The sequence below is a fragment of the Dermacentor variabilis genome, unplaced genomic scaffold, assembly GCF_050947875.1.
Source record: "Dermacentor variabilis isolate Ectoservices unplaced genomic scaffold, ASM5094787v1 scaffold_13, whole genome shotgun sequence".
Classification (NCBI taxonomy): Eukaryota; Metazoa; Arthropoda; class Arachnida; order Ixodida; family Ixodidae; genus Dermacentor; species Dermacentor variabilis.
This window is the reverse complement of record NW_027460291.1, coordinates 12,397,523-12,423,701: the sequence shown is the minus strand read 5'-3', so window position 1 is coordinate 12,423,701 and position 26,179 is coordinate 12,397,523. Positions and strand designations below refer to the sequence as shown.

General features: G+C 48.8%; 1 protein-coding gene across 6 annotated transcripts in view; it reads right to left on the bottom strand.

Annotated features, from left to right (window-relative positions):
- The window catches only part of LOC142566744 (transcriptional adapter 1-like), a 132,589-nt gene that overhangs the window by 8,374 nt on the left and 98,036 nt on the right, over positions 1–26,179 (bottom strand). For all 6 annotated transcript variants that reach the window (XM_075677624.1, XM_075677619.1, XM_075677621.1 and 3 more), the window contains one exon: positions 19,859–20,018. In XM_075677624.1, the coding sequence (XP_075533739.1) occupies positions 19,859–20,018 (160 nt within the window). The remainder of the gene's footprint in view (positions 1–19,858; positions 20,019–26,179) is intronic.

Sequence of the window (26,179 nt, the reverse complement as noted above, 5' to 3'; positions counted from 1 at the left end):
TAGTCAAAACTCCATGCATAAGTTCCCCACCTCCCGCTCCCACCCCGGAGAAACTCTCTTGTCGTGGGTGCCCCCATGAACTCTCTCGAGAAAGGGCTCGTCATCGACATGCCGACCTCGCCATGAGGAAGTGCGAAGCTGAGGCGTTACGGCAACAAAGAGCTGCAGATCCCAAGCTTCGCTTGCACCCCTCTTCACAGTAACGGAAGGGCGGTCAAGTTTTTTATGTAGCTCTGGTTTCTTGGGCTCTCTGCGTATTTTTGCGTTCCTGCTGCACTTTGACACAGCATTCCTGCACTACTGGACCTCAGCAAGGTGAGAAATTTTTTTTGAGTCTGCACTGCACTTCAAGCAATTCAGGCTTAGGACATGGCACCGAGCAGTGGAACGCAGTTAGCAAAAAACAGATCAGCCGTTGTGGCGAGTAAGTTTGGTGTGTACTGAATTATACTGGGACATCTTTGCGACGCTTTCTATGGGCCCCAACATCGCAACTTATTTCGGTACTTTTTGGGCAAGCTCGCAGCACCAGACGTTGTGACCCAGTTAGCGAGACAGCTCGGCCAATGCGGCGTGTACTAAATCTTACTGGGACATGTTTGTGACACTTTGGCCCCAACATTATTGCAACTTGCTTTGGTATTTTTTTTGGTACTCTATGGGCACGGCGACTGCAGAGGGCATTGTGACGTAGTTATCGAAAGACAGGCCGGACGCTGTGGCTCAGTTAGTTCTACGTTGGTTATTTTCGCGTTGACTGAATATTCAGGGGCCAAGCATAGACAAAGAAATTCAACAAGAGGGGACACTCGGTGAAAACTGGTAACAGGAAATGCGTAACACTAGTATTAACCCCGTCTGCGAGCAACGGAAAAAAGAATGTGAATGAAAAGAAAAAAACAATGTCGGTTAACTTTAACTTAGATAGTGTTTCTTTTCGTTCTTTCCCGCTAAAACAAAAAGGTTTGCGTATAAATGAACTTATACTCTGCGACTTATTTTTTCTTGCATTACCTAGCATCAAGCTAACGACACGCCAGATGCATGCGTCATGCACCAGACAAGCCGCCACTGAAGCGAGTGAGGCTGGCTGCACATGCAAGTTCGCCTGTTCGATGACCCGGCTCTCTTTAATGCGATAGTGTTAAGGGCCCCGTGTCGCAGAAAATCCGGTGTCTGTGTAGGTGTCGGCGTAGGCAACGGCACCAGCATCCACGGCCTAGAAAATTATCCCACACCATGCATATTCTATGCAGCACTAAAGTTGTTCTGTAACTAAAGTTGCCCCTACCTTGTCTTACATTCTTTGTAAAGTTATTTCTCGGCATTTTGAGAATGGAATGACAGCCCACAAACAAATTCCATGAAACAAAACACCAACAGTGCATGCCTTTTATGTTAAATCTCTCAGACTGAAATATAAAAAGTGCGAAACATAACACAAGATCGGCCCATGCAAGGGGCCGCGTTTCCACCAGAAAGCATGCCTTTGTGCAAGATTTCACCGCCAGCCTTTCCCGGTAAACATTACGCTTGCCTAAAAGCTGTAGTTTGCTCGGAAGCGCGAGACACTGTCGGGAATCTTTGAGCGCTATCGCATTCCACTCTTAAAGGTGAAGCTTAAGTGTCCTCCAATTTCTTTCTTTTTGACGTAGGCTGGTTTGTTGGGCTCCCGGTGTATTCTGGCGTTCCTTCTGAACTTCAACACGGCACCACTGGACTACGGCAAGGTGAAACATTCTGTTTGACAGCCTGCGACACATTTCAAGCAATTTAGGCTTACAGCATGGAACCGAGACTTGCAATGCAGTTGGCGTAAAACAGCTCGACCGTCCTGGGGCAGTTAATTTGAGTTAGTGACTCATACCGGGAGATGTTTGCAATGCTTTCTATGAGCCCCAACATTATTGTAATTTATTTCGGTAGTTTCTGGGCATGGGGGGGCTCGTAGCACCTGGCATTGTGACACACTTTCGCGTATGCTTAATCTTACTTGCACAACTTCGTGATGCTTTCTCTGACCCCTAACATTATTGTAATTAATTTCGTTACTTTTTTGTATCATTTTGAGGCATGCTCACTGCACCTAGCGTTGTGATGCAGTTAGCGAAATGCAGCTCGGCCGTGGTGACAAAGTTAGCGGGTACTGAATCTTAGCAGGATAAGTTCGTGATGCTTTTTATGGCCCTGCAACAACGTATACCTTCATTCGTTACTCACGCTTGTCGAAAAGGTGACAAACAATTGCAAAGAGTGATAACACGGGAGTGTGCTGCTTGCGCTGGCAGAACGCCCAAAATGCCAAGGAGCCCAAAAACCAGGAACTTGTGCCTCCAACATTCTGTCTTCCAAACGACTGAAAAAAAAAAAAAAACGCTTTGCATCCATGCATTAGTCTATGAGTAGAAGGCATTCTGGGAGCTTTTAGCATGGTCTGGTTGAGAGCCTGCATTGTGGCCACCTGTATGTAGCATACCATCGCATCCGCTGAGGCCACGTTATTTTGGAGAGGCGCATTCACCAATCTTGTAAGTTGAACTGGCAAAAATATCCGCGAGGTCATATTTTGTCTCGTCTAATTCTCTTTCAGCAATGCAACGGCTGGCTTTCAGAGTGTGACATTGTCTGGCCGACATTAAAAACGTGTGGACGGCTTGCTTCGCAATTATCCGACACGTGCAGATGACGAAAAGAGCAGCGCTCACTGCGCCTGCCTGAAACTCATTGCAGACGCCCTTTAACAGTGGACTGCTGGGTACATCGCGAACCATTGCGTCAGCTGAGGCCAAGTTGTGTTGAAAACGTGCAGTCACCGATGTATTTGTGTTCTGAAAAAGCAGGTAATAAGGCCCGGGAATGGGGGAATGCCTGAATATCAGACGTTTTTGTCACATTTCAAATATGGTATTATTTGGGATGAGTCGGGTATTTTCTATGCCATGTTTACAAAACTGAATTGCCTTTGTTTACAATGTTGCCCATTTATCACTTTTGCTCGTTTCACCTCTACATGCAGTTTTAATGCGAGAGCATTATATGCCTCATTACACGAAAATCTGTCGGCGTAGTCGGCGTGACCGAAAAATGGTATCAAAAATGGCCGACAGCGCAAGGATTAAGAACACGTCACAAAATGCTCAGATTGATGTCAAATTTCTCAGGGAGGCTCCTGTAAACAATTTAAATTAATGGCTTAGCAAAGAAAATTTGGTAAATTTCCATCTGGATGGGATTAAACCCGGACCACCGAGGTGCGAGACGAGCACAAGTCCCCAATGCCATGTTGGCTCCATGGTTCTCGTTGACTAAAGATGTGCCTAGTGTGTTTGTCATTGCACATGTGACAGCACAGCCAATGGGAAGGAGGTGGCGCCACATCATGAGTGTATAAAATGAATGAGTATAAATAAAAAGCATTAATGTCCAATTTAGAGGCGCTGAGCTGTTTTTTGAGTTAGAAATTCCTCGCGGGCAAGCGAGCGTACTGGGACGCTGGGCGCACTTTGATTTGGCCTTACCGAGGCGCAGTTAGAACGCATGCGAGAGCTTGTGCGGACAGCGGACAACGAACACGCAAAAAAAAAAAAAAAGCATTTCACCAAAGGAACCATAACGCTTCCGCATCCCTACACATATGCAGTATTAAGTGTATCTGCCAAATTTATGTGCCAAAATGAGACACGCTTGTAATTTATTTTTTTCCGCTGATGCCGTCTGGTGGAGCTTCGTAAGAGAACTACTGCTGCTTACCGGGTGCCACAACATTGAATGAATGCACCAAAAGCCTGGAACAAGCTTTTTATAGAGCAAAATAAACATTTCCTCATTACAGAAGGCGTCTTGCATCAACTTTATAAATTTAACGTTGCACAGAGGTCACAGAGGTTCGACTGAGGCTTGTAAAGGTCGCTCAAAATCATATTTTACCAAACAAAAAGAAAATTATTCCTCACCAAGACAGCACGCGGTTCAGTAGTAGAAGCAAAAACAAATGCTGCGCTGATCAGCGCAGCTGGTGTAAACGCCCAACCACTGGAAAGCTTTGGCACGCGCCAATGCATCAAAAGCGACGGTCGCGAACAGGCCTGACGCGTGGCGACACACAGATTTTGTTGACTACCGATGCTAGAAAATCGGCGACGCATGCCGGAGCTTCACCAGCATTCACCAATCGGAGGCTGCAAGGCCTCTGGCTGCTATACCTATAGAGAATAAAAAGAATTTCCTTTCTCTATGCTATGCCTACGATGGCTGCCGATGTGAAAAAGGGCAAAAACGCCAACACCAGCAATCGTCCGAGTTCTTTGGATACAGGACACATGCGACAGTGTTCGTGAAAGACAGTGTTGTGATACTAGGCTGACAACAACACAACCAACAACCGTGGGTTGTGGCAGTGCGACGTAGATCTGAGTTGAATTCAAACGATGCCGACAAATCCAACTTGCCCATCGAGTTCCGCCGGTCTCAATGCGATTGTCTGCTAAAATATCCAACCGAATAATGATTGCAGCAACATCTGTGCTTAGTGTATGTGTATTTTGTCGTGCTCGATAACGAATGGAAACATGCTTTCGAACTACGCAGTCTGCATAATGAGCACTTGCCTACTGACAACGTTGTTTAGGTTATACATAGGCCTAGCGCGTCCATCGAGTTCGTAAGTGGCGAGTGAACGAGCCCAGCTGAGAAACTCTGTCAAAGCAAATTTATTTTCAGTTCCGTTCGGTGCTGCAGTGATTTGAAATATGGCACTCTCGACTTCAAGTGGTGTTTGATGTGGTGAATGAACCATGTGGAACTTCGGATGGTGAACCGCAGCGTTTCGTGTAGTCTCAGGTGACTCAACTTTAACGGCTGAGCTCTGCACTGTTTCCAGCAGCAAAGATAACTATGGAAATCGAAAGACACTAGTAGCCGAACAACGGTAAGTAACTATACATCATCAGCCATGCCGTCCATTTCAGCTGACAATGCGCTCTTCTATTCGGCATCTGAATCCATTTTAGTACAAGTTCACAGTACTCCTTCACTCTCTTCTTTGAAGTGCAGCTGTTTTATGGGCTAGTTGGGGATAAATCGCTCTTGCAGCACTCAAGAACGCTGATGTACTGAAGGAAACATGACACAGCGCTGTCATGTTTGAGTCAGTGTGTCCTTCTACTTGAACAATGCAAAAAAGAAACGATCTGTTTGCAATATGTTCACCGTGTGCGATGCATAGGAGGACCCGCATCATGAAAGACCTATGTATGAAGCCATGTATACAAGGACTGCTTCGATGCCTGCTTGAGAAGCAGCACGTACCGAGTCAATGAAACTGTAATTGACTTTTGATCTCTCTTTTTGTTTATGGAAAGAGCAGATGGTGTGAGTGCATTGCAGGGAAGGTGAAAAGGTGTCATTGGTGCTTTGTGCAGTCGGCATGCTTAAACAGGCCAGATCTCTTCAGCTTCCACTAAAATGTTTCTCGCTGTGATACTATAAACTATTGTGAGGAAAAAGATCAACTTAAAACCAAGTTCCTAATGCATCTTCGCAAAATGTGTTTGATTAACAAGTTAACACCTCTACAACATTATGCCGATATACAGCATATGCGCTTGAAATAAATACAGTCAAACCACTATATATCGAAAATGCATATATTGAACTAGTGCGTGTATTGAACACTTTCTATATCACCTGGAAAATAGTATGCATTTTAATTTATTATTTTGAAGAGGGTCCGAGGTAAAATTGATATATCGAACTCCGCCACCACAGACCACGTGCGCTCCTGACAGGCGGTGAGCTTTCCCGCAACACCCTCGAAGATAGCAGTGGCGCGATGGCCATTCCCGATTGGTGCAATTGCACCGAGGGTGCCATTTGAACGTAGCGGCTTAGGCACGCGCCAGCTTGGCTAGTTCGACAACGTCAAGGACGCACTGCATCTGCCGCACTAACTCCACCTCGGTGCCGCGCTCTGCACCTGTCGCGCCTTGCGAGGACTGGCGGTTTTCATCCATAAAGATGCGCAACAGTGCGCGCTCACTGAGCTCACTCATAGATGCTGTGGCAGACACCACTTAATACGTTGTTACTGATAGTGTTTGAAAATACTTCGATTGATGGACTTGGAGATTGCAGCAGAAGTAGCAGCCAAACGAAGACGCTGCCGAGGTTGATCCCACAAGCGCCGATGTTGCCCCGCTCCAGACTTCGACTGAGGCTGTAGCTGCTTTGGCCCTTGAACACCGATACTGTGGTGCAATAGAGGGCACTGGCCAATGGCTTGTGGATCATTTAGACTATGTTGAGGACTTGGTGTTTAAGCACACAGCTGCCAATGAGAAGCAGGCTACACTGCTGCAGTACTTTCAGCCAAATAAATAAATGCTTTGTGTGAAGCTTCAAATGCGCTGCCTACACCATGATTGGGGCGTGATCGGGGATCATTGTTCGGAGCGCGAGTTCAATTGTGCCGTGTGCGCAACTGCCCCGACTTTGCACGGCTGACGAAGTTGGTGCTGCCTAGGCTAATTGCGTGCACCACAATCGACTGTGCGCTAACGGCGGACGAAGTCGGTGCGGCCTAGGCCAACTGCACGCCGCACAACCAAACGGGCACTCCGAACGATCCCCGATCGTGCCCTTGGTTCATTGATTGATTTGCAGAAGTTTTTGACGCATTTTTTTTACATGATTTTACATATAGAATTCTGGCTATATCGAACTATTTCGCAATCACCGCGCTGTTTGATATATTGAGGTTTGACTGTACGTTCTGTAAAGGTTAAGGGCTGAGCTTGCAATAACAAAATTTGTAGTAGCACTGGAAAAAGTGCTGCAATGTGTATCAGCCACAACAGAACTGTTGCATGTCCAACCTACTTTCTCAGGTCACCTCTTTTCTTGCCATTTTGGGTGTAACATTCAGCCCTTAGTAATCTAACTTAGAAAACTTAGTAACCCAACATGACTTCCCTCTGCATGTCCCTCGCTGGAAACTAGCTGAAGCTAATTGGAAATGTTTTAAGGAATCCAAGTACATGTCACGAGATTTATAAGTATTTTAATACAGATCATGCCGTATCATATTTTACCGCTTTTATCATAGACGCAGCAGAAAAGTTCATCCCTCAAACAAAAGGTTGTTCACATGGAAGACGAGTTCCCTGGCGAAACAATGACTACAGACAAGTTTTAAAAAAAAGCAAAACAAGGCATGGGACATTCTGCGCCAATACCCAACTGCAGAAAACCTTGTTCAATTCAAGCAGTATAAGTAGCAGGGAAGGTGCACGAGATGACAGGCTAAGACAGAAAGCTGGGAGAAGTTCCTCTCGGGAATCAATTCGTATACCCAGAAAACAAAAGTGTGGAAGGCACTTAGAAGGTTAAAGGAGCAGGAACTGCATCCACTGCCCTTGGTAAATAATCAAGGAAATAGGTTGGAAGACCAGGCAGATGCTCTTGGAACACATTTTCAGCATCTGTCTAGCTCCGTGCACTATACACAGACATTCCTTAACCATAAAGAGATGGAAGAATGCAAGACTCTGGGCCGCAAATTCATAGGAAACGATTTACATAACCGTCCTTTGAACATTGGATGTCTTGATGCATTGAATGTCTGTAAAAGCTCTGATCATGTATGACGTGATCAAGAACATGCACACGGCCACACAAATTACATTGCTCGCACTTTTTAATAATATTTGGGCAGCCGGACACCTTCCAACTTCATGGAAGGAAGCTATCATTGTCACAGTCTTGAAACTGGGTAAAGACCCATCCTTGTTAATAAGCTACCAGACGATAGTGCTTACAAGCTGCCTGCCAGTACACTTATTAGGCATATCGGTGCAGTATGAAGGAATACATACTGCGTCCAGTGACAATTGCCCCTTCCCACGCTTGTTATGCTTCACCGCCTAACACTGCTGTACTGAGGCGAAGTTAACTTTCGGAGACTGGCATTACGCAACGCGTTGTACTCTGCGAGCTTCGAAGCCAATCGCGAGGATTACAAAGGCGGAGTCGGTGTCATGACTGACAGCGGCGAATTCTTTGAATGAAAAACACTTCACCGTACGGCAAGAAGCTTAACAGCGAACGTAGAAGCAGCTAGGCCTAACGTTGCCGCGGTGGTGGCTACGGCTGCCAGTGGATCTGTGTGCAGGCGGATCCAGCGAATCTCCTGCTTCGAGGCGGCGAGATAATCAAAATGGCGGCGGTGGTAGCTTTCATTAATGCCATTTCAGACCTGCAGTCAGGGCCATATACATTGACTATATGGAGTACGTGGTGATGCCGCAAAGCCGTGCGAATTATCGGGCATGTCCGAAAAATCGGGCGTCGGGAAAATCGGTCGTTAACTACTCTGGCAATACATCGTGCCGATGACACGTCGTCAATGACGATTCGTTGCGATTCCTCTGTTACTGGAGCCAGCATTACCACGACTTTCGTTCCCTTTCAATAAAGTTACAGCTCATTTTCCCTGATAGAAGCACAAATTCCCCGAGTTTTCCCTGAGTATTTCCAGACTATTCAAATTCCCTGACAATTCCCGGTTTTCCCGGTTTGTAGACACCCTGCAGATAGCGCACGCACGAGGCTCGGTCCAAATGCTGACTGGCATACCCGGCCAGCAGCACGTTTATTTGGATGGATGTAGATGCATGGATGTTATGAGCGTCCCCTTTGGAACGGGGCGGTGGGTTGCGCCACCAAGCTCTTGTTGTTATGCTGCCTAATGCGCTACCTAGGTTAAACAAGAAAAAAAACAACCATGAACTCCCACAACCAAATTTTCTGATCCCCTATTGCGAACTGTGCTTTTGTACATCTCAGTTTTTTGTCGTTTCCCTACTTTTCTTCCACCAATCCTCCAATTGCCTCTTACTTCCGATGGTTTTAAAATTTCAATGATTGTAAAAGTGCCACCTTGTGGCGCTACAGCAAATTGCACAGGCCAATGGCAACAACATAACAGCTGGATTCTGGGAAAGAGTCCCATAATGTCAAAGGCTGCGACTTGCCAGGATAGTTGGCTGTCAATTGGCTGCATGAGCCCGGGGGCTTGCCCGCACAAGGCTTCATACATTGGCACATGTGGCATGAGCGGGCATAGTGATGAGCGTTATGCTTCATGCCTGGCCAGGTAGCAGAGCGGCACAACTTTTGGAAAGTCTTAAGGCCACTCGCATGTCCGGCCAACCGCGAGTCATGGAAATAGCTCAAGGTGGCTTTCCTTAGACTTCGGGGTATCACCACCTTGAAAGACTGCTGGGAAGCCTTCTCAGATGGAATATAGTGCAGGAGAACTCCATCAGCGTCAAGCAGCTACGTATCCAATGCGCCCGCAACCGTACCAGCTGCATCGCACTCGGTGCCAACAGCAATACCAGCTGTCCATTGCAGGGGTTCCACTCTGCGTGCAGCTAGGGCTGAAGGCGAGCTCCAGATCTAGCCCCACCGTTGTTCCGTGGTACTCCCTAACCTGTAGTGCGGGAATCGCAACGATGTCGGGTTCGAATGAATAAGGCAACCAGCGGCGTCAAAAATGTTTATTGCTACAAGCAATAAAGAACACTGGCCTCTCTGTAATAATAAATAGGCTTGCCTCGTTACCTGGGATAGTCAGGCAAACGAGGCCACTCACGGGTAGCAGCAGGTGATCCAGTCTGGCAGGTTAGGAGTCGGGCATCAGAGAGAGACCCTCTCTCTCCCCTGGTGGTGCGCTTTTATACTTTTTTACCTTTTGCGAGGGGAATGTCCTCCTCCACCGCCAGATACCTCTCCTTTTCCCACAAGCCGGGTGGGGGAAAGAGGTATGCGTGTCACGAGAGCGACGGAGCACAGGAGGGCACGTAGTGCCTCTTTTCCGTGTCTACACCGGCTCGACACATCCGCCACATGCAAATGGAACGACTTGAGTACGTGAGAGGAAATGGGAGCGGGTGCTGCCCACACTGTGTGCACCCGGCGGCGTTGCCACCTCGCTCCTTTTGAAAGCTCGGCTCTGTGAGCTTTTCAATGATTTGTCGACAAAATGGGTCATTCTGCTGTGCCTTTACTAGTTATTGCCTGCTGAAGACGATGCCACAGGAAATAACAGAGTCCACCACGTAAACATCCTCTCCCGAGGCTGGCAATCTGGGGATTGCTCCACCATAGGGGATCATGCCATTCGAGCCATTGGAGACACAGGCTGCGGTCTCTACTGAGTGCGAATTGGTGCCGTTCGAGTCGTGAGAGACAAAGGCTCCAGTCTCTACTTGGTGTGAATGCTTACAGGAGTGGCAGACCAAAGGGTCAGACGCCGAAACTGGGACACATGACAGGGCGTCAGCCACCACGATCACACTCCCTTTCCGGTAGTGCACAGCAGAGTTGTACTGCTGCAGTGTTAACGCCCAGCATGCAAGGTGGCCTGAGGGCTCGGGCAAACGCTTAAGCCAGGTGAGTGCCATGTAGTCTGTCTCCACCACAAACGGCACTACGCCGACATAGCAGTCGAACTTCCGGAGAGCAACAACTGTAGTGAGACACTCCCTTCGGTCACGCTGTAGTTGCGCTCGGCTGTGTTAAGTGACCGGCTGGCAAAGGCGACTGGCCGGAGAACACCATCGTGCTCTTGAAGCAGCACAGCCCCAAGGCCCAGGTCGCTCACGTCAGCTGGGACAATGAACTCCCTGTTAAGGTCGGGCAGCTTCAGTTCGGCTGTGTCCACTAGAGCTCGGGATAGTGCATGAAAGGCACCCTCCTGCTCAGGACCCGAGCTCCATCGTGCCGACTTTTTCAACAGGGCAGTCAAGGCTGCTTGGAGAGTGACACAATTTGGGATGAACTATCTGCAGTAGTTCACCATTCCTAAAAAGCGCCTAAGGCCCTGAATGTTCGCCGGCGTCAGGTATTTAAGGATAACTCAGACCTTCTCTTCGCACGGCAAAACATGACCCCCATCGATGGTAAAGCCAAATAGGGAAAAGAGAGTCTCAGCTATTTTAGCTTTCTTCGGGTTTAGAGTGAACCCTGCGGCACTGACGACAATGTCATCGAGGTATGCCAGTGCATAGTGCCACTTAGCATCCCCCAGAATGTGGTCAATCAATCTCTGGAACGTCGCTGCAGCTCCAGAGCAGCCAAATGGCATATGAGTAAACTGGCAAAGGCCTCGGTGAGAAGTGAACACAGTTTTCTCCGCATCAGCTGGTTCCACATAAACCTGTAGGTAGCCGCGGCTAGCATCCAGGGTGGTGAAGTAGCACGCATCGCCTCGATTAGTCACCAGTGAGTCCATGTTAGGCATAGGATAAGCACCCTTCCTCGTGACCTCATTCAGCTGGCGGTAGTCCCCACAGAGTTGAAAAGAGAAGTCTCTTTGGGAGACCATTACCACCGATGAACCTCAGGGACTGTTTGAGCGCTGAACAATACCGGTCTCAATATGCTCACCCAATGCCTGGTTAATTGCCTTCCTCTTGGCGACACTAACAGGGCGAGGATTGGAATTCCACGGCAGTGCATCACCTGTGTCAATCCAATGTCGCACAAGGGAGGTGCAACCCGGTTGTTCAGTGAAGATCTAACCGAAATGAGTCAGCATTGACAACAGGTGTGCCTTTTTGTACACCGACAAGCTGTCAGACAAAGGCGGCAGCGAACAGTCCGAGCCTGCTGTTTAACCCTTCACGGCACAATTTTTTGTTTCGTCATAATATTATTCATAGAGTTGCAATGAAACATAACAGTAGCTGTACTCCCATGGAAACTAACTTTAGCGCATTTCTGTGGTTTGAATTTGCAGAAAAAGGGTACATTGCATATTTGCAACAACATGCAAATGAAGAAGTTGAAGGTGAAAGATGGACTTAGTGTGATTCATATTAAGATGTTTATTTGCACGTGACAATCATTGGTGCACTCATGTTTTAGTATATAACAAAAAGAAGCAATTGTTCTTGCGTGTGCAGCACAAGTGGTTCCCACACTTTGAGCAGTACATCATGCAGATTCCCATGCAGCCAGGAAGTAATGCAGTGTTTTCACGCTATCATAAAAATTTAGAAACATAGAAGCACAGATGTAAGGGTACACCCGTGACAATGAGACATGGCAGCGTGCGGATGCACCGTATCCTCTAGAAAAAATAAAGGAAATTCGTCCAGAAAACATACACACACTGAATCGAAACGAACTTACACTTGGGATTGTCGTCACTTCCGGAAAGGTCGCTGTCTTCACTATCAGAAAAAAATTTATCGGACATAAAAGCATTTAGGGGCCATTTAACTTCTCAGAAGATAGAAAACCATATACACGTTGTTGCATTTACACAACATAGCAATGTTACATTGCCACGAACAAACTTTTCCGAGATAACAATGTTTTTTTTTAATCAACAGAGTCAGGAGAATGTGTAGCTTAGCATAAGAATTTTTTTTTCACTTTGTCTTATGGAGAAATACATTTACAATTGGCAAAACTTACCTGTATTACTGCTCGCGGGCATGCGCAGCCTCCGCCACGTTTGTTTTGATAGAAGATGCGAAGGATAAGCGCAGATGGCAGCACAAGGTGGCGCGTTTTTTCAGACAAAAGTTGTGGAAATGCAACAACATGCACAGGCAGCTCCAAATGGACTTTGTGTTTGTTTTTACCACGGTTCATTGGAATGTTGCATAAATGCAACAAGGTGCAGTAAAGGGTTAACGGGGTGGTCGCCAGGGTAGCTGGAACCTTGACCACCATAGCAGCGCAATGCTCGTGAGAAAGTGTTTTGCACCGACCGTCTTTCGCCGTGCCGGCCAAGGGGCCAGTACTGGCAATGGAGTGAGGGAGACGAGCCAAGGGGGCTGCACTAGGTCTCCTCTCCTCCTGCTCTCACGTGGCACCCAGCGTCTGGGGGGCCGCCGTAGCGAGCAAAGGGTTGCATGGGGTCAGAAGGGCCTGCCCTGCAGCCTCCGCTTGCGACGTCAATCATGATACCCGTGCGTGCGAGGAAGTCACGTCCGAGAATCACGGGCACATAAAGACCCGGGAGATGCACAAAGTGCCGACGGCACGTGATTCGCCCAGTGCCCAACCAACCACACAGAGTCACATGAGGTAGCCGTACCGCTCGCGAAGTGGAAGGCGGTGTTGCAGGTTTTAATGCGGACAGAACGCCGGCACAAATGAGCCATAGCCTCTTCGCCAAACAGTCAGACCAAAGCCCCACTATCCAGCAGCACCACAAACTGCCAACCAGCGATCGTAAGGGCAATGAAAGGCACTGGTGTAGGGGAAGAGTCAGTTCCAGCACAACATGCCATTGGAGCCAGAGGTTGCGTGTCACCACCATGCGCTCCTACTGTTGCCACTGGCGAGGGGGAGCTCACCGGCAGCTCACATCGTTTCCCGCCGGGCGAGGAGGCTCTAGCGTCGGGCAGCGCGCTTTGTGTGTTCGGGCAATATGGACGCGTTCATGGCAATGGTAGACATGGCAGAAGGAAAAACTGAGGAGGGGCCACAACATGAAGCTGGAAGTTGGCATTGCTCCACCATCATGTCGGGCCAGTTCTCCTCTCTTGTTTACATTTCTTGCGAAACAACACCGCGCTGTACGCAACCTGGCTGCTCGGACGTGCAACTCCACAGCAATCCTAAACCAAAGGATGCAATCGCGACGTCTCATCGCATTACCGGTGCCAAAGTTATGTTGAAAGAATTTCATAATGGAACTTCGTAGGTCGAATTAACTTCGAGGTCGAATCCGCTGCTTTTGCCGGCTTTTATGAAAAGAAACATGCTTTATCAGCTCAGCCAACTGAACTGTTCTCATCAACCGCAGATACCGGCTCTTGCCCAATTCTTGCGTGTTTTTAAAAAATATCACCTTTATCGCTCCCTTCTACTTGCTTTTCTCTGCTTGGGCTTCCTGGGGCTCTCAGACAGACTTGCAATCTATATGTATGGTTATAAGAAAAAAAATGTACGCATTCTCATTGCACTGCAAGAATACACTGGAGACATGTAAGAAACTCCCGACCCATTTGCAATCCGTCTGGAGTTTATTAGCACAAACACATATTCTCGCTGTGGCTTGAGGAACAGTGCTTTATTGAACAAATTTCGGGTGGCCCTGCATCACTACCACAGCGAGCTGGCGAGGAGGCAGAATGTCATTTCTGACTCTGCGTTTAGATACACTGACTGCGGCCTGAGGTGCCTTCTTCCCACGGTAAGTGAAGCTTCATGGAACCAAAGTTTTGTGATAGCCGGCGCACAGTGCCGAACAGTACACGCGTAGACCCAGCCTACATGTGACCATAGAACAGCCATTTGATGTGTTCGCAGGCCAACGTTCTGTGAAGCCTTGCTCATTCTTGCAGCACATACAGTAACCTTCACTTCCCTGCGTGTCTCGTGCGCACAGATAAGATTTCTTTCCTATCTTCCCGGATGAAGAGTCGACTAGCCGGCGCATGGTTCCAAACTATGCACACAGATCCCCCTACGTGCAATTTCGAGGGCAGGAAAATGCACATATTCTGCGTAAAGCTCTATCAAGATGTGTATTGTGGTACACCTGTGCAGGTGTGCATGAGCCTTGGACGCACTCTGTTTTTTAAAAGAGTTTGTGCTGTCGCGAGTGCTGTGAGAAACGAGCTACAGTTGACGAACATCAAGAGAAAAGACGGGGAATGCGGGAGATGGAAATTCAAGACGATGAGCAAAACGTGAACAAGGTGAATGCAGGAGCCAACGTTTCGACAAGTGGATTTGTCTTCTTCAAGGCGACATATGCTTTCCTCGCCATGGTATATATAAGTGGGGTTCTTTTAAAGGGGAGGGGGTGTGTGGCAGGAGGACGCGGAAACGAGGGAAAATGTGTTAGCGTGTCGAATTGAGAGTAAAGGAACGCTGTGTACATTGTCAAAGCCAGGCCCCCACCCCCCCCACCCCGGTCTGTCAACACACGTGCGTTAGCCGGCGTGTCAAGGGCGTCTGACATGCCGGCTGACAAAAAAAGAAAAAGAAAGGAAAGGGGAAAGAAAAGGGGGGAGGATACGCCAAGAAATCAAACTAAGTGTTGTTGCCTATAGCTTGAAGTTTAGCATAGCGAATAGAAATTGGAATCTATTCGCTATGCTAAACTTCAAGCTTCAAGTCTTCAAGTTTTCGCAAGATGAAGCCCAGAGTGCCTGGATTAGTGCGATAGCACGTGGAGACTTTAATGTATCACCGCACTCCAGGGTAAGATGTTCAGAACTTCTTTAAATAGTTACTTTTGAAAAATATGGGAAGGCTAATTGCTGAATTAAAGAAAGTTCCTTTAAATCAGGAATTTAGAACAACTTTTAACTTCTTTCTAGGTTTGTGAACTTAACTTCATTGAGGCCGACATCGTACGGGAGGTCTCTCACCTCGACGACCTTACAGGGCACACCGTAACTGCACCACTCTCACGCCTGCGTCTTCGCCCAGGCGCTGTCCCATCAAAGTTTCCTGAATGTCCACCTTATCTTTCGAAGCCAAGCACCTCGAGGGAGGATCCCGATTCCAAGCGCATGCGTCTTGAGGCTGCTTCTTTGAAAAAACCGTGTGAAACGTCTGCTGAAGCATTCCGCAAGGAGAAGGAAGCAGATAAGATTCTAAACCTAGAAGACCTGATGCAATTTATAACAAGCAAAATGTCTACATTCCGGAAGAGGAATTTATTAATCTGCCAAAACAACGTCGTTTAGTCACTGACCTCACGCTGGAACTGCTCGTCAGTGATGATTCCTCAGAGTTCGACGCTTGCGAGGATGGACACAAATGTGAATTTCTGTTAAGGCACCTTTTGTGGTGTAGCACAAATATTTTATTGACGAACTACTGCTGACGAGATGAACGACAAAATACTGGATGCCAATGCTAAGGCAAGGAAGAGAAAAGCTGAAAATCTGCGCAATAAGGCAGCTGTTTCCTTGTAAATAGCTGCATGAATGTCTTATATTCCGTTTCTATACTTATTTGAGTTGTTCTAAATTAGTGCACTGCGTTAATTAGTGCGTCAAAAGCGAAATTATTCGTTTAAGCATAATCTAGATTGGAATAAGTACATGTGTCCCCAGTAAAATTGTTCATACGCACTTGTGAAGCTAATAGAGTGCGTTACATTCATCATTGCCGCACCATAAAAACCATAAGTACAAAAATGCGGAAAGAAAAAGTTTTATGGATACAATTTATATGAAGTAATAGGTATGAGGTGTAGGGTATAATAAATAATAATAATTATTATAATGCACAAAAAACGTACATTACAAGGACGACAAAGCGCGATGCTACAACAAACTGCTGGCATCAATACCTGCACAAGCTTTACAAAGCTATTTTGTATTTGTGGCTCTAAATAAATGCTTTGTAAGGTGCCTGCTGCTCATTCCGCAGTTTCGACTGAAGAAAAAGTGTGGAGTGGTCAATAAAAGCATACGGCTGCTAGGTGAACCAAGCCGCGATCCCTTCATTCAACCCGTATCCCCGAGCGTGCCACTGGCCTCTTCTCCGTGACGTCATTCGCTGAGCACTCAGGCCTTCTTGTCTAAGAGGTGTTGGGTAGGGCCTCTCCTCAGTTTTTTCCTTCCTCCATGGCAGCAGAGAACGCTTCAGTCCGATTGAGGGGGCCTGGGCACATCTCGAGCGCTAGCTGGTTTCTGTTCACTAGTCAAAGGGGCACTGCGATCGGATTTTCCCTCGCACGCAGGGCACAGGGTTCGCATTCTTGTTGGCTGTTCGGGCTAGAGCAGCGTGCCCGGGCGTGCGAGTACGGGCCGAGAGTGCGGTCAGAAAGCAACAGATTGTGCTCACACCACACAGCCATTGTTATTGAACCAGACTAATTTCACTATGTATGGTGGCGCATCTCGGTACTTTCTCGTGGTCAAGGCCACCTCTTATTACAGGGAATTAGGGGGTGACGAGTCACCACCAGCCCACGCAAAACGAGGTTCGAGAAAGGCAAACGGCAGTGGCGGTGGGTGGTAGACACTCACTGCCAGTATGTCGCCCTGAATCCGCTTAGCATCGGATGCCAAGTCATTGAGGTACCGATAACGGGCGCTCCGAAGGCAAGCGGTGAAGGTTGGATGGGCTTGACGAATGGCCTGCTCCACCTTCTCGGCATCAGATGCCATGGGGTCAGCAAGTACAGCTCCTGCACAGCCCTGACGTATTCGAGCAGAGATTCGTTGGGGTGTTGGGTGAGAAGCTCTAGCTCGCAATGCATGCAGCACTCATAGTCATAGGGAGGAATTTGCTGCGGAAAACCGTCCTAAACTCCTCCATTGAATGAGCTTGGTGGCCAACAAGTCGGTACTCCCGTGCCACGTGGGCTGTTGGCGAGACAGGCAATACAGTGCCTAGCATCGCGCTTTTGTCCAGCCGCATTGCCTGCTGATAGCGGTGCAGTGCCTCGAGGTACTCCGTAGCACTCATGCATCCCGAATAACCGCCGTACTCCAGATGTACCCATAGGCCACTCGGCATGCCTGGCTGGGGGGAATGGAGGTCTCCCTTTAGAGCACTAGGCTGTGAGCGCGCCACTTCCATCAGGACTTGGAAAAGCTATGCGTCTGCAGTGTGCAGCGGCGTTTGCTCTGGGCCAGGCGCAGTGGTCCGAGACGGGCCCACCTGCGCCTGTTCTCCCAAATGCACGCCTGACCCTGAGGGTCCAGTAAACGGCGCAGAGGAGGGCTGGGCTACTGCTCCGACAGGTGCATAAGGCCTCACACGACCGGCGAACGGATCGATGGCGGAGCGGGGTGGCTCACGCACGTCGAAAATGTTGCTCAGCTGTGCATGAGGCAAGCAGTAGTCAGAAAGCGCAGTGCCATTGTTGGCTGAGCAGGTTGGCTCATGCTCGACCTTGCCAACCAGCTGCACTTGGGTCAAGGAGAGGCCAGCGAGCAGTTTTGCACCAACAGCGAGGCAGAGGGGCTCCGCTGCGGCACACCTAACATCGAATTGCGCTCAGGACAAAGAGGGCCAGCTAGCAAACTCGCACCCATGGCAGAGCGTTAAGCCTGCTCCGCGGTGAACTTGTCTGAGAAAGGCGCTCAGGACAGAGAGAGGCCAGTGAGCGAGTTTGTGCCAGCACCTAAGCAGGGTGGCTATGACACGGGACACACTGGTACTCAACTGCGCTCAGGACAAAAGGGGGCCAGCAAGCGGAAACCTGAAACTGGCATGGCTAGGGGACTACTGTACACATCCAAGCGGTCAACATCACTAAAGGGCTGTCCAAAGGAAAGATGGCTCCCGGTGGCCGAAAGCAGAGGGTTGCCAAGGCGAACATACCACATGCAGGCGATGTCATCTGCATCAAAGGACATTAAATCTGTAGCCAGGGGATCAAGCAGGAACTAGGGCCGTGAAAGGGCCTGCTGTGATGCCATGCTGAAACCCAAGTTGGGCACAAGTTATGTGGAGATGGGTTTGCAGAAGGCTCATCCGATGAGTGACAGTCAGGAAAGGGCACGACGCTCCTCCACTCCGCAACGCACAAAAGCACTACGGCAGGATTCGTCGACTCTCCAACACAGAGCAGAGAAGGCTCCGGAGTCAGATCCCCAACAAATACGGGTTTATTTACTCAAGATACAGCACAGTGCGACAGTCACGGCACTCACCGCAAGACCAATCGAGTACACGCGCTCGCTGCGCTAGGGCTAACAGGGAAGCGGTCCACCAAGCGCGAGAACGAGAAGTCGTGGGAACAAAGGTCCCATATAACCACCTCGTTATGGGCATTATGCAAAATAGAAGTGAGGCGTGCAGACAGGACACAAGAGTAGAGAAGTAGACAACACGAACGCCATGGCGTTCGTGTTGCCTACTTCTCTACTCTTGTGTCCTGTCTGCACGCCTCACTTCTATTTTGCATAATGAATCCTTACCAACTAGCTCAGCTTTCTGTCGTTCTAAGCTCGTTATGGGCCTACAAGCATCACCCGCGGCAGTGAAGCGCTCAGCGGAAGGGAGCTCGGGTGGAGGGGGCGCCTGGAGGCCGCCACTCGGGAAGCCAATCATGGCGCATCCCGGTGACACTTGCTCGCGTAGTGACTCGACCCCGGGAGGGAGAAGCATGGTTTGAATAGGAAATTAGCTCCGACGCACTAGCCGTGTCCATGTTGCCATTACAGTGGCACAAGCATTACGGTGGCACGAGCACAACGCAGGAGCTGGGGTACGAGGAGTGGGAAGGCACCTCGATCCCCACAACGGCTACATCGGTCACATGGTGACAGCGCCCTCGTTTTATAAGAGGGCGATGGTGCAGTCAGGGGAATGATGAGGCCATAAAGATTTAACTGATTTCGGCAGTGGTGCCAGCTGCACACTGTGGAGCACAACAAGGGGACATGACAGGATTTGTGTAAGACAAGGCCTACCTCCCAATGCGAGCTGTGCACAACCACTATAACCAAATCTGTTATAACCAAGATTGTTTACCCCACACAAGGTTAACGCTTGCTGCCTGGAAAGTCATAAGTGAAAGAAGAGAAGACAGGTAAGGTTGAAAATAAACAGAGAAAGACGAAGATTGGGGAGGAGGACAGGAAAAGGCAACTACCGATTTCTCCTGGGTGAGTCGGTCTGGGGATACGGTCTACGTGAAGCCGAGGCCAAAGGGGTGTGTTGCCTTCACTGAGGGGGCACAGAGGCCTTAAAGGTTCAAACATTCATCAATGGCTCAACTCATAGGATCTTCTTTTCTCCAGCCACGGCTAAGTCACACATGGCTAAATGCAGGAAAGTCCAACCCCCATATACTTGGGTCCGTGCTGTCACAACACAGTAGACACTGCCTTTCGTGCCTACCAATGGAGCAACCTACCTGTAATGTTTCCAGCAAATCAGCGGCGCAAACCGGCTGATGAGGCGGATGCTCCGAGGGGTCAGCAGCCACTTCCAGAGCTGCCTTGCTCTCGGCCCAATCCAAGCTCAGCGGCGCACATGGCTGGTGCTCCCCTGCCAGTGTCACTGCTGTGGTTCGGCTGCAGCAGCACAAATCATGCACATAAGTCACTCTTCTATTTGAAATAATCATTGCCGAAACACAATGTTGCCTCAATAATTTTATTGCTTGCAAAAACGTTTTTCTACTTAGCAGTCATACAATTTGTGTGGCAGTGTACTTTTATTGATGCAATACCAGGCCAGTAAAGCTCTTAATTTTCGTGCCATTCTAACTACGCTTGATGATGATTACCACTAGGCCTGCTCGACATGATCCCAATGACTGGAGGTGTACTATTTTATTTGATGATATAACTAGTAGTTGTGCAAAAATGAAAGCTCACAGCTTGAAAAGTTCCCCTGGGATTGAAAATCAAAGCAAACAGTCAATATTCAAAATGCCCCATTTGAATTTTCTTTTTACTGTTACCATGGTTACCGCTGCCAACTTTGCAATGATGCAACAAGTGGCAACCGCTGCCGAGCTGTCTGCTCATGCCGTGACGTAGCATCCGCATGAAGAGCGAGATAATGCAGCAGATAGTGGTGGCAGCTTGCGTACCTGTATGCTGTAGACAAGGCAGTTTTGCAGCCACAACAGCATCAGTAAATGTCAATTTAATGCCTCGCCATGCAACTTTGAATAATTCTAGAATAGTAGACTTCCGTTAATTTGATTCCAGTCGAATTTCCCCCCAGCCAGTGTCCATGATATCTATGGGCCCAAACTTTCGTTATTTCAATACTAAAATGTGACTGAACTTGACAATTCAGCGTGCAAGCACCTGACCCATATGGTGGCCCTAATAATGACCACTTTAGTGGGAGTGTGTCTTGGTGGAGCTTACAAGGCAGCGAATGCATTGAACACATGTCACTTCTGTGATATTCTGTTACGGTACACAGCTTCGGTTTTTAATGGTTATGACCATTGGCGCCACTCCACGCCTAATGCTGTAAGTGTACCCTGATGTATTTCCTTTCCCCTCACCAGAATAAAGGCATTCTTTGTCTGGTCCCCGACTTCAGCAGTCCAGCTCTTCTTTTGCGGCGCATTGCGCCCGGCTGTTAAGCCTCATGCCGCAGGTCTCCCGTCCTGCCATCTCGCCGAAACTACTACAAACTGGTGACAAGGTAAACCGTTTATTCTGCTGCTGCTTGCCTCTGCCATTCTACTTCTGCTCCTACATAGCTTTCGGCATGCAAGACGCTACAACTACGTCTACTTCTGCTCCATCAACCTCAACTACCCCGTCTTTGTTCCCAGTGCCCAGCATGGCATTCGTACCGCCCATGCCACCTTTCCTTGCATTACCCGGTACTCCTTCAGTACCGTGGCTCACTTGGAAACATCCTTTTTGCACATTTTTCCAGGCGACTGGATGCGAGGCACTACAAGACGAGAGGAAGAAAGCCATTTTACTAAGTAACTTAGACTCCGAGGGTCAGCGTCTCTACTACAACCTGGCACCGCAAACGGACCTGACAACTGCAACATTCAAAGACATTCTTTGCATCTTCGACCAACATTATGAAGAAAATACCAATCCCCTGGTACATAGTATTATCTTCAGGAACAGAAAACAACAACCCAGGAAAAACTGGATTCATACACTGGGTGTTCGTCTGCCAGAGTACCCGGAAGCCAACCTGCATGTGGTGCAGAGCTGCCAAATCTGCCAGGAGCATCAGCGAGCCTCGCGTCATGTGGAAGGCACCCCCTGGCCGTTCCCACAGAGACCCTGGTCCTGCCGACATGTGGATTTTGGGGGACCCTTCAAGGGCCATTACTTCCTGCTGGTTGTGGACGCCTTTTCAAAGTGGGTGGAGGTTCTACCTGTCACCACTCCATCAGCAGGTGCGACCATTGCAGCGCTACGACAGGTCTTTGCCGCCCAGGGGTTGCCGGAAGTCATCGTGTCCGGCAATGGACCTGCTTTCGCCAGCACAAAGTACCTGGCCTGGCTGACGAAAAACGGAATCCGCTGGATGATGGTTCCGCCGTACCACCCTGCTTCAAATGGTGCAGCCGAGCGGGTGGTGCAAACCATCAAAGACAAGCTCAAGAAGAGCCAGACTGGGGATTTCCGGATGCAGATTGCTCGGATACTATTTCAGTACCAGACCACACCCCACGATGTCACTAGCCGTGCCCCCTGTGAGCTCCTGCTGGGCCGGATCAAGACACCCTTGGACGTCTTGCATCCGGACCTCCAATTCGCAGTGCTTTTGAAGCAGCTGAAGCAGAAGCTGGCTGCTGACCAAGGGTGCCGTCCCGGGCCTTTGCCAGAGTCGGAAGCTCCAGTTTTCGCCAGGAACTTTCGTCCTGGCCCACCCTGGTCTGCCGGACAGGTGGTGTCTCCTGCCAGTGCCTCATCGCTGCTCGTGCGCATGCCAGATGGGGCCATGTGACACAGACAAGCCAACCATGTCAGGCCTTGCCTCGGTCACTTCCAGCGGAGCACCACCTACCTCGGAGGCGGCAACCGTTGTCAGTGGTGCGGCACCCCGTTGGACCGGTGTCAAGCCCGGCACCACTCGCAAGGCCGACCACTACGAACCCTCCGGATGGAGCAAAGCTGGCCCAGGCAGCACCCGGCGTTGCCACACCCGACCCATCAACACCTGTGCCCAGGCGGAGTACTCGACGGCGGAGGCCACCGGACCGTTACTCGCCTGGATAGCAGGCAGCGTCGACCCAGCTAGGGTGGAGGCAGAGCCTCATATTGTGAACATGGACGTTTGTTTTTCATTTAACAAACAAACTGGGGGTAAGGGGGTGTAGCAAGTATGTGACGCCCCCTCAGGCATAATCTTGATTCGCCCGCCAAGCTCGGTGGCCTGCTAAAGCTCGGCAGGCAACATTGGTCACCGCACCACAATAAACACCGACAAGCACAGCTGCTCGCCGGTCAGTCATCGTTCAGCATCACCACGCTGCGGAGCGTCCGTCTATCGGAGGGTGCCACAAGGCCTCCCTTGTTCACGACCTGGGGTGGATCGTGACAGTTCATTGCCAGTCAGCACAAAGCCATGGGTGCCATATGTGTGTCCTATCCTGAGTCAACAGAATAGAACATCAATTTGTTGTGTTTTGGTTGTGGAGGGCCAGAAACTAACTATGGCTTAATTAGGTGAAGCTTACTACTACCCGTTACGTACGTTTTCCCGGCACCAACGTTCACAATTGAGAACACAAAAATTACCCAATAGAGTTACGCTCATTTTTTTACCGGTTCATATGATCCCGAAAAATCTTATTTTTCGGCACCGACGTTCGGTACGTTGCCAAACTGTGATCGTATGATACGTTTTCTGGCTGCTAGATCCCATGTAAACAAGAAAATGCGTGAGGCGCGCACGATAGAGAACAGTATATGGCTGCCCGCCGCGGCAGCTTCACTGCAATACTCGCCCATCAGTCTCACGTGAAAACACCGGCGTGTACTCAGTTTCTCATTTCAGTACCAGCAAATCTTCGCCAGGGTTGTTGCACGCGCATTCACAGCCATGACCGCCAATTCAATTGCGATAAGCGTCTTCGTCTATCTGTTTAACAGCGTGTGGTGCCACCGGAGGAGTAGCGCACACTTTTAACAGGCAGTAACCAAAAAACCAAAATGCACCGCCGTTCCCTGCTGCAGACTGCGATCATATAAGTTTTCCGGCCGCTAGATCCTACGTGAACAAGAAAAGGCATGAACCACGCGTGAACGAGAACAGCATATAGCTGCCTGTCTCACATGAAAAATTACGGTGCACACAGTTTCTTATTCCGGTGCCAGCAAATCTCCGCCCAGATCGTTCGCAGCTATCACAGTTATCACAGCTATTCACAGCTATCGCCGCCAAACCTATTGTAGTAAACATCTTCACCTATCTGTTTTACAGCGCGTGGTGCTTAGTGCCATTGGTAACATACTGCACACTTTTAGTAGACGATAATCCAAATGCGCCGCCGTTCCCTGCTGCAGGTGGCACGATACGGGCACCACGTTGCGAGTGGCGCGCTGCCCCAACTCGCAATGCTTTCCGTGGCTTCGCAATGTCCGGGCGGGCAAGACGCGCTGTGCGGTAATGGCGGAAGATTTCAACTCGCATAGGCCAGCTTTTCACCCCGTCTCAGCATCATTTGTTTAAGGTGAACTTGGCAGCGCAAATGCTAAGCTCCGTCTGCATGGAAAATCCAGTCCAGAAGGCAATACTTCAATCAATGTATCCGACATGCGGTCATAAAATATTGTAAAATCATCATATCATAAAATACTTTTTTCTCACAGCCCTTATGCATAAACTAATACCATACATACTCATGTAAGGGCCACTCTTTTTTTTTTAAGGGACAGGCAACTGCTCAGAACATGAATAGAGATTACCCCGCTGATGGAATTATTTCAGTGGCCAAAACGAGCCACGTTTTTTTCATTAAACATGGATTCATATTATTAATTCATCACTAAAAGTCACGAAAAATGACCTTTGGTGTCCCACACAGCAAAAACATGAAGCTGCATAAGAGGTCCACCACATGATCTTCTAGTGTACGCCTTCGTCTTTTTATTAGTACTTTCAGTATACTTTTTAATATTATACGTTTTTCCTGACTTACAATGTGTCGATAAGCCTTCGTTTGTAGTGAGCAGAACAGTGGCGTTGCCTTCGCCTTTGTTTTTGATGAGTTGACTTGGCTCATCTATGGACAGAACGACGACGACGGGGGCCAGCCAGCCATGACGTAGGCGTGTATTTGGGGAAAAATGCGGTGCAAATATAAGAAATGTCTGTACAACAATTTGAACTTATTGCACCAGCTTTTTATATTTAAAGTGGTTGAAAAGGCCCCAATGTAGGTGGTTAACCACAGTTATGCTCACTCCTGTGAAAGCAGAATGATAAGTGGCTTTCACAATTTGCGAGGCGGGCTATCGACATAGCTCTCAGTTCTCAGCATTGCAGGAGGAGGGACTCTTACTTTTCTAGAGCCTGCTCAGATCGAAAAATTCTGCTTACTAAATATAAAATGGTGGGATGGCAGAGACTGCGGGAAGCATGTTTCATTCGCTCATGCCCTGCGTGCATCACAGGTCATTGCAAAGGGCAGATAGGTGTGTGCAACCTTGACTGACACTGTCAGGCTGTGTTGCATGTTTGGAGATTTCTGCATAGGGCAAGTGCATGCCATCAGTAAGCGCACAAACTTGGTAGGTGCTCACAGTAGTGGACGGTAGATCGCCCAGGGACCCTATGTTGGCTTATACAACTGCCAGCCTAGCCATGTGCATTAATCCGATGACTGATCGCTGAAGAACTTACTGGTCAGGACTACTGGTCAGAACATACCAGCAGCAAGCTTGGCTCGACGGCGAATCTTTGTCAAGACAGCTAGGCACGCTATGCAGCTAGGCCACAGAGCAAAAAACATTTAGGAGTGGAAATTCCGCTGTTTGCGGCGACCACAAAAAGTCACAAGCCTGCGGAGCAACTATCATGCTGGCAGTACCTGGTGGCCGAGAAAGGAATTACCGCCATTTTGGTTGTCAAGGCAACCAGTCGCTTGTGTTGCTCGCATTCGGCCACGTGCCTGGCACAATTTCTAGTGAGGGCACTCACGTGCGCCTCTTTAGCAGTGGTAGCCTGGACAGCGATTGGTGCTGTGCTTCAACCATTTAAGCACACTAAAAAATAAAATGCATTGATTCGATGACCACTATAAGATGATCAGTAACTTCCGGTTGCATGCAGAGCTATTGTTTGACACCCATGTGATGACTTTGATTGGATGGGTGTAACCGCTGCTGGCATTCGGCGAAGGCAAACATGCTTTCAATTTCTTCGAGTATGTGACCGAGCTGATTTTCTTCAAGCTCATCGGCCTCACACACTGTGCGAACATTGCTGATGTTCATCGCCGTTGATGTTCCTGGCTTGTCGTACACGCTCATTCTTGATCTTTCAACGGTAGCATGACTGATACTTGATGACTATTTGATATTTGATTTTTCCTGGGAAGTCCCATTCTTTTTCAGGGATGTCAAAGATGCTGAAGATGGAAGAAAGATGCAAGGAACAACCTCTGGGCGCAGTCCAGGTTTCTTTCGGGTGGTCCAGGATTACCTCGCCCCTAAGCTCACCGTAGTATTTATCCTGTCTCATCACGTTGCTTGTGAAGTGCTTCTGGCAGACGTAATCTCTCAATGTG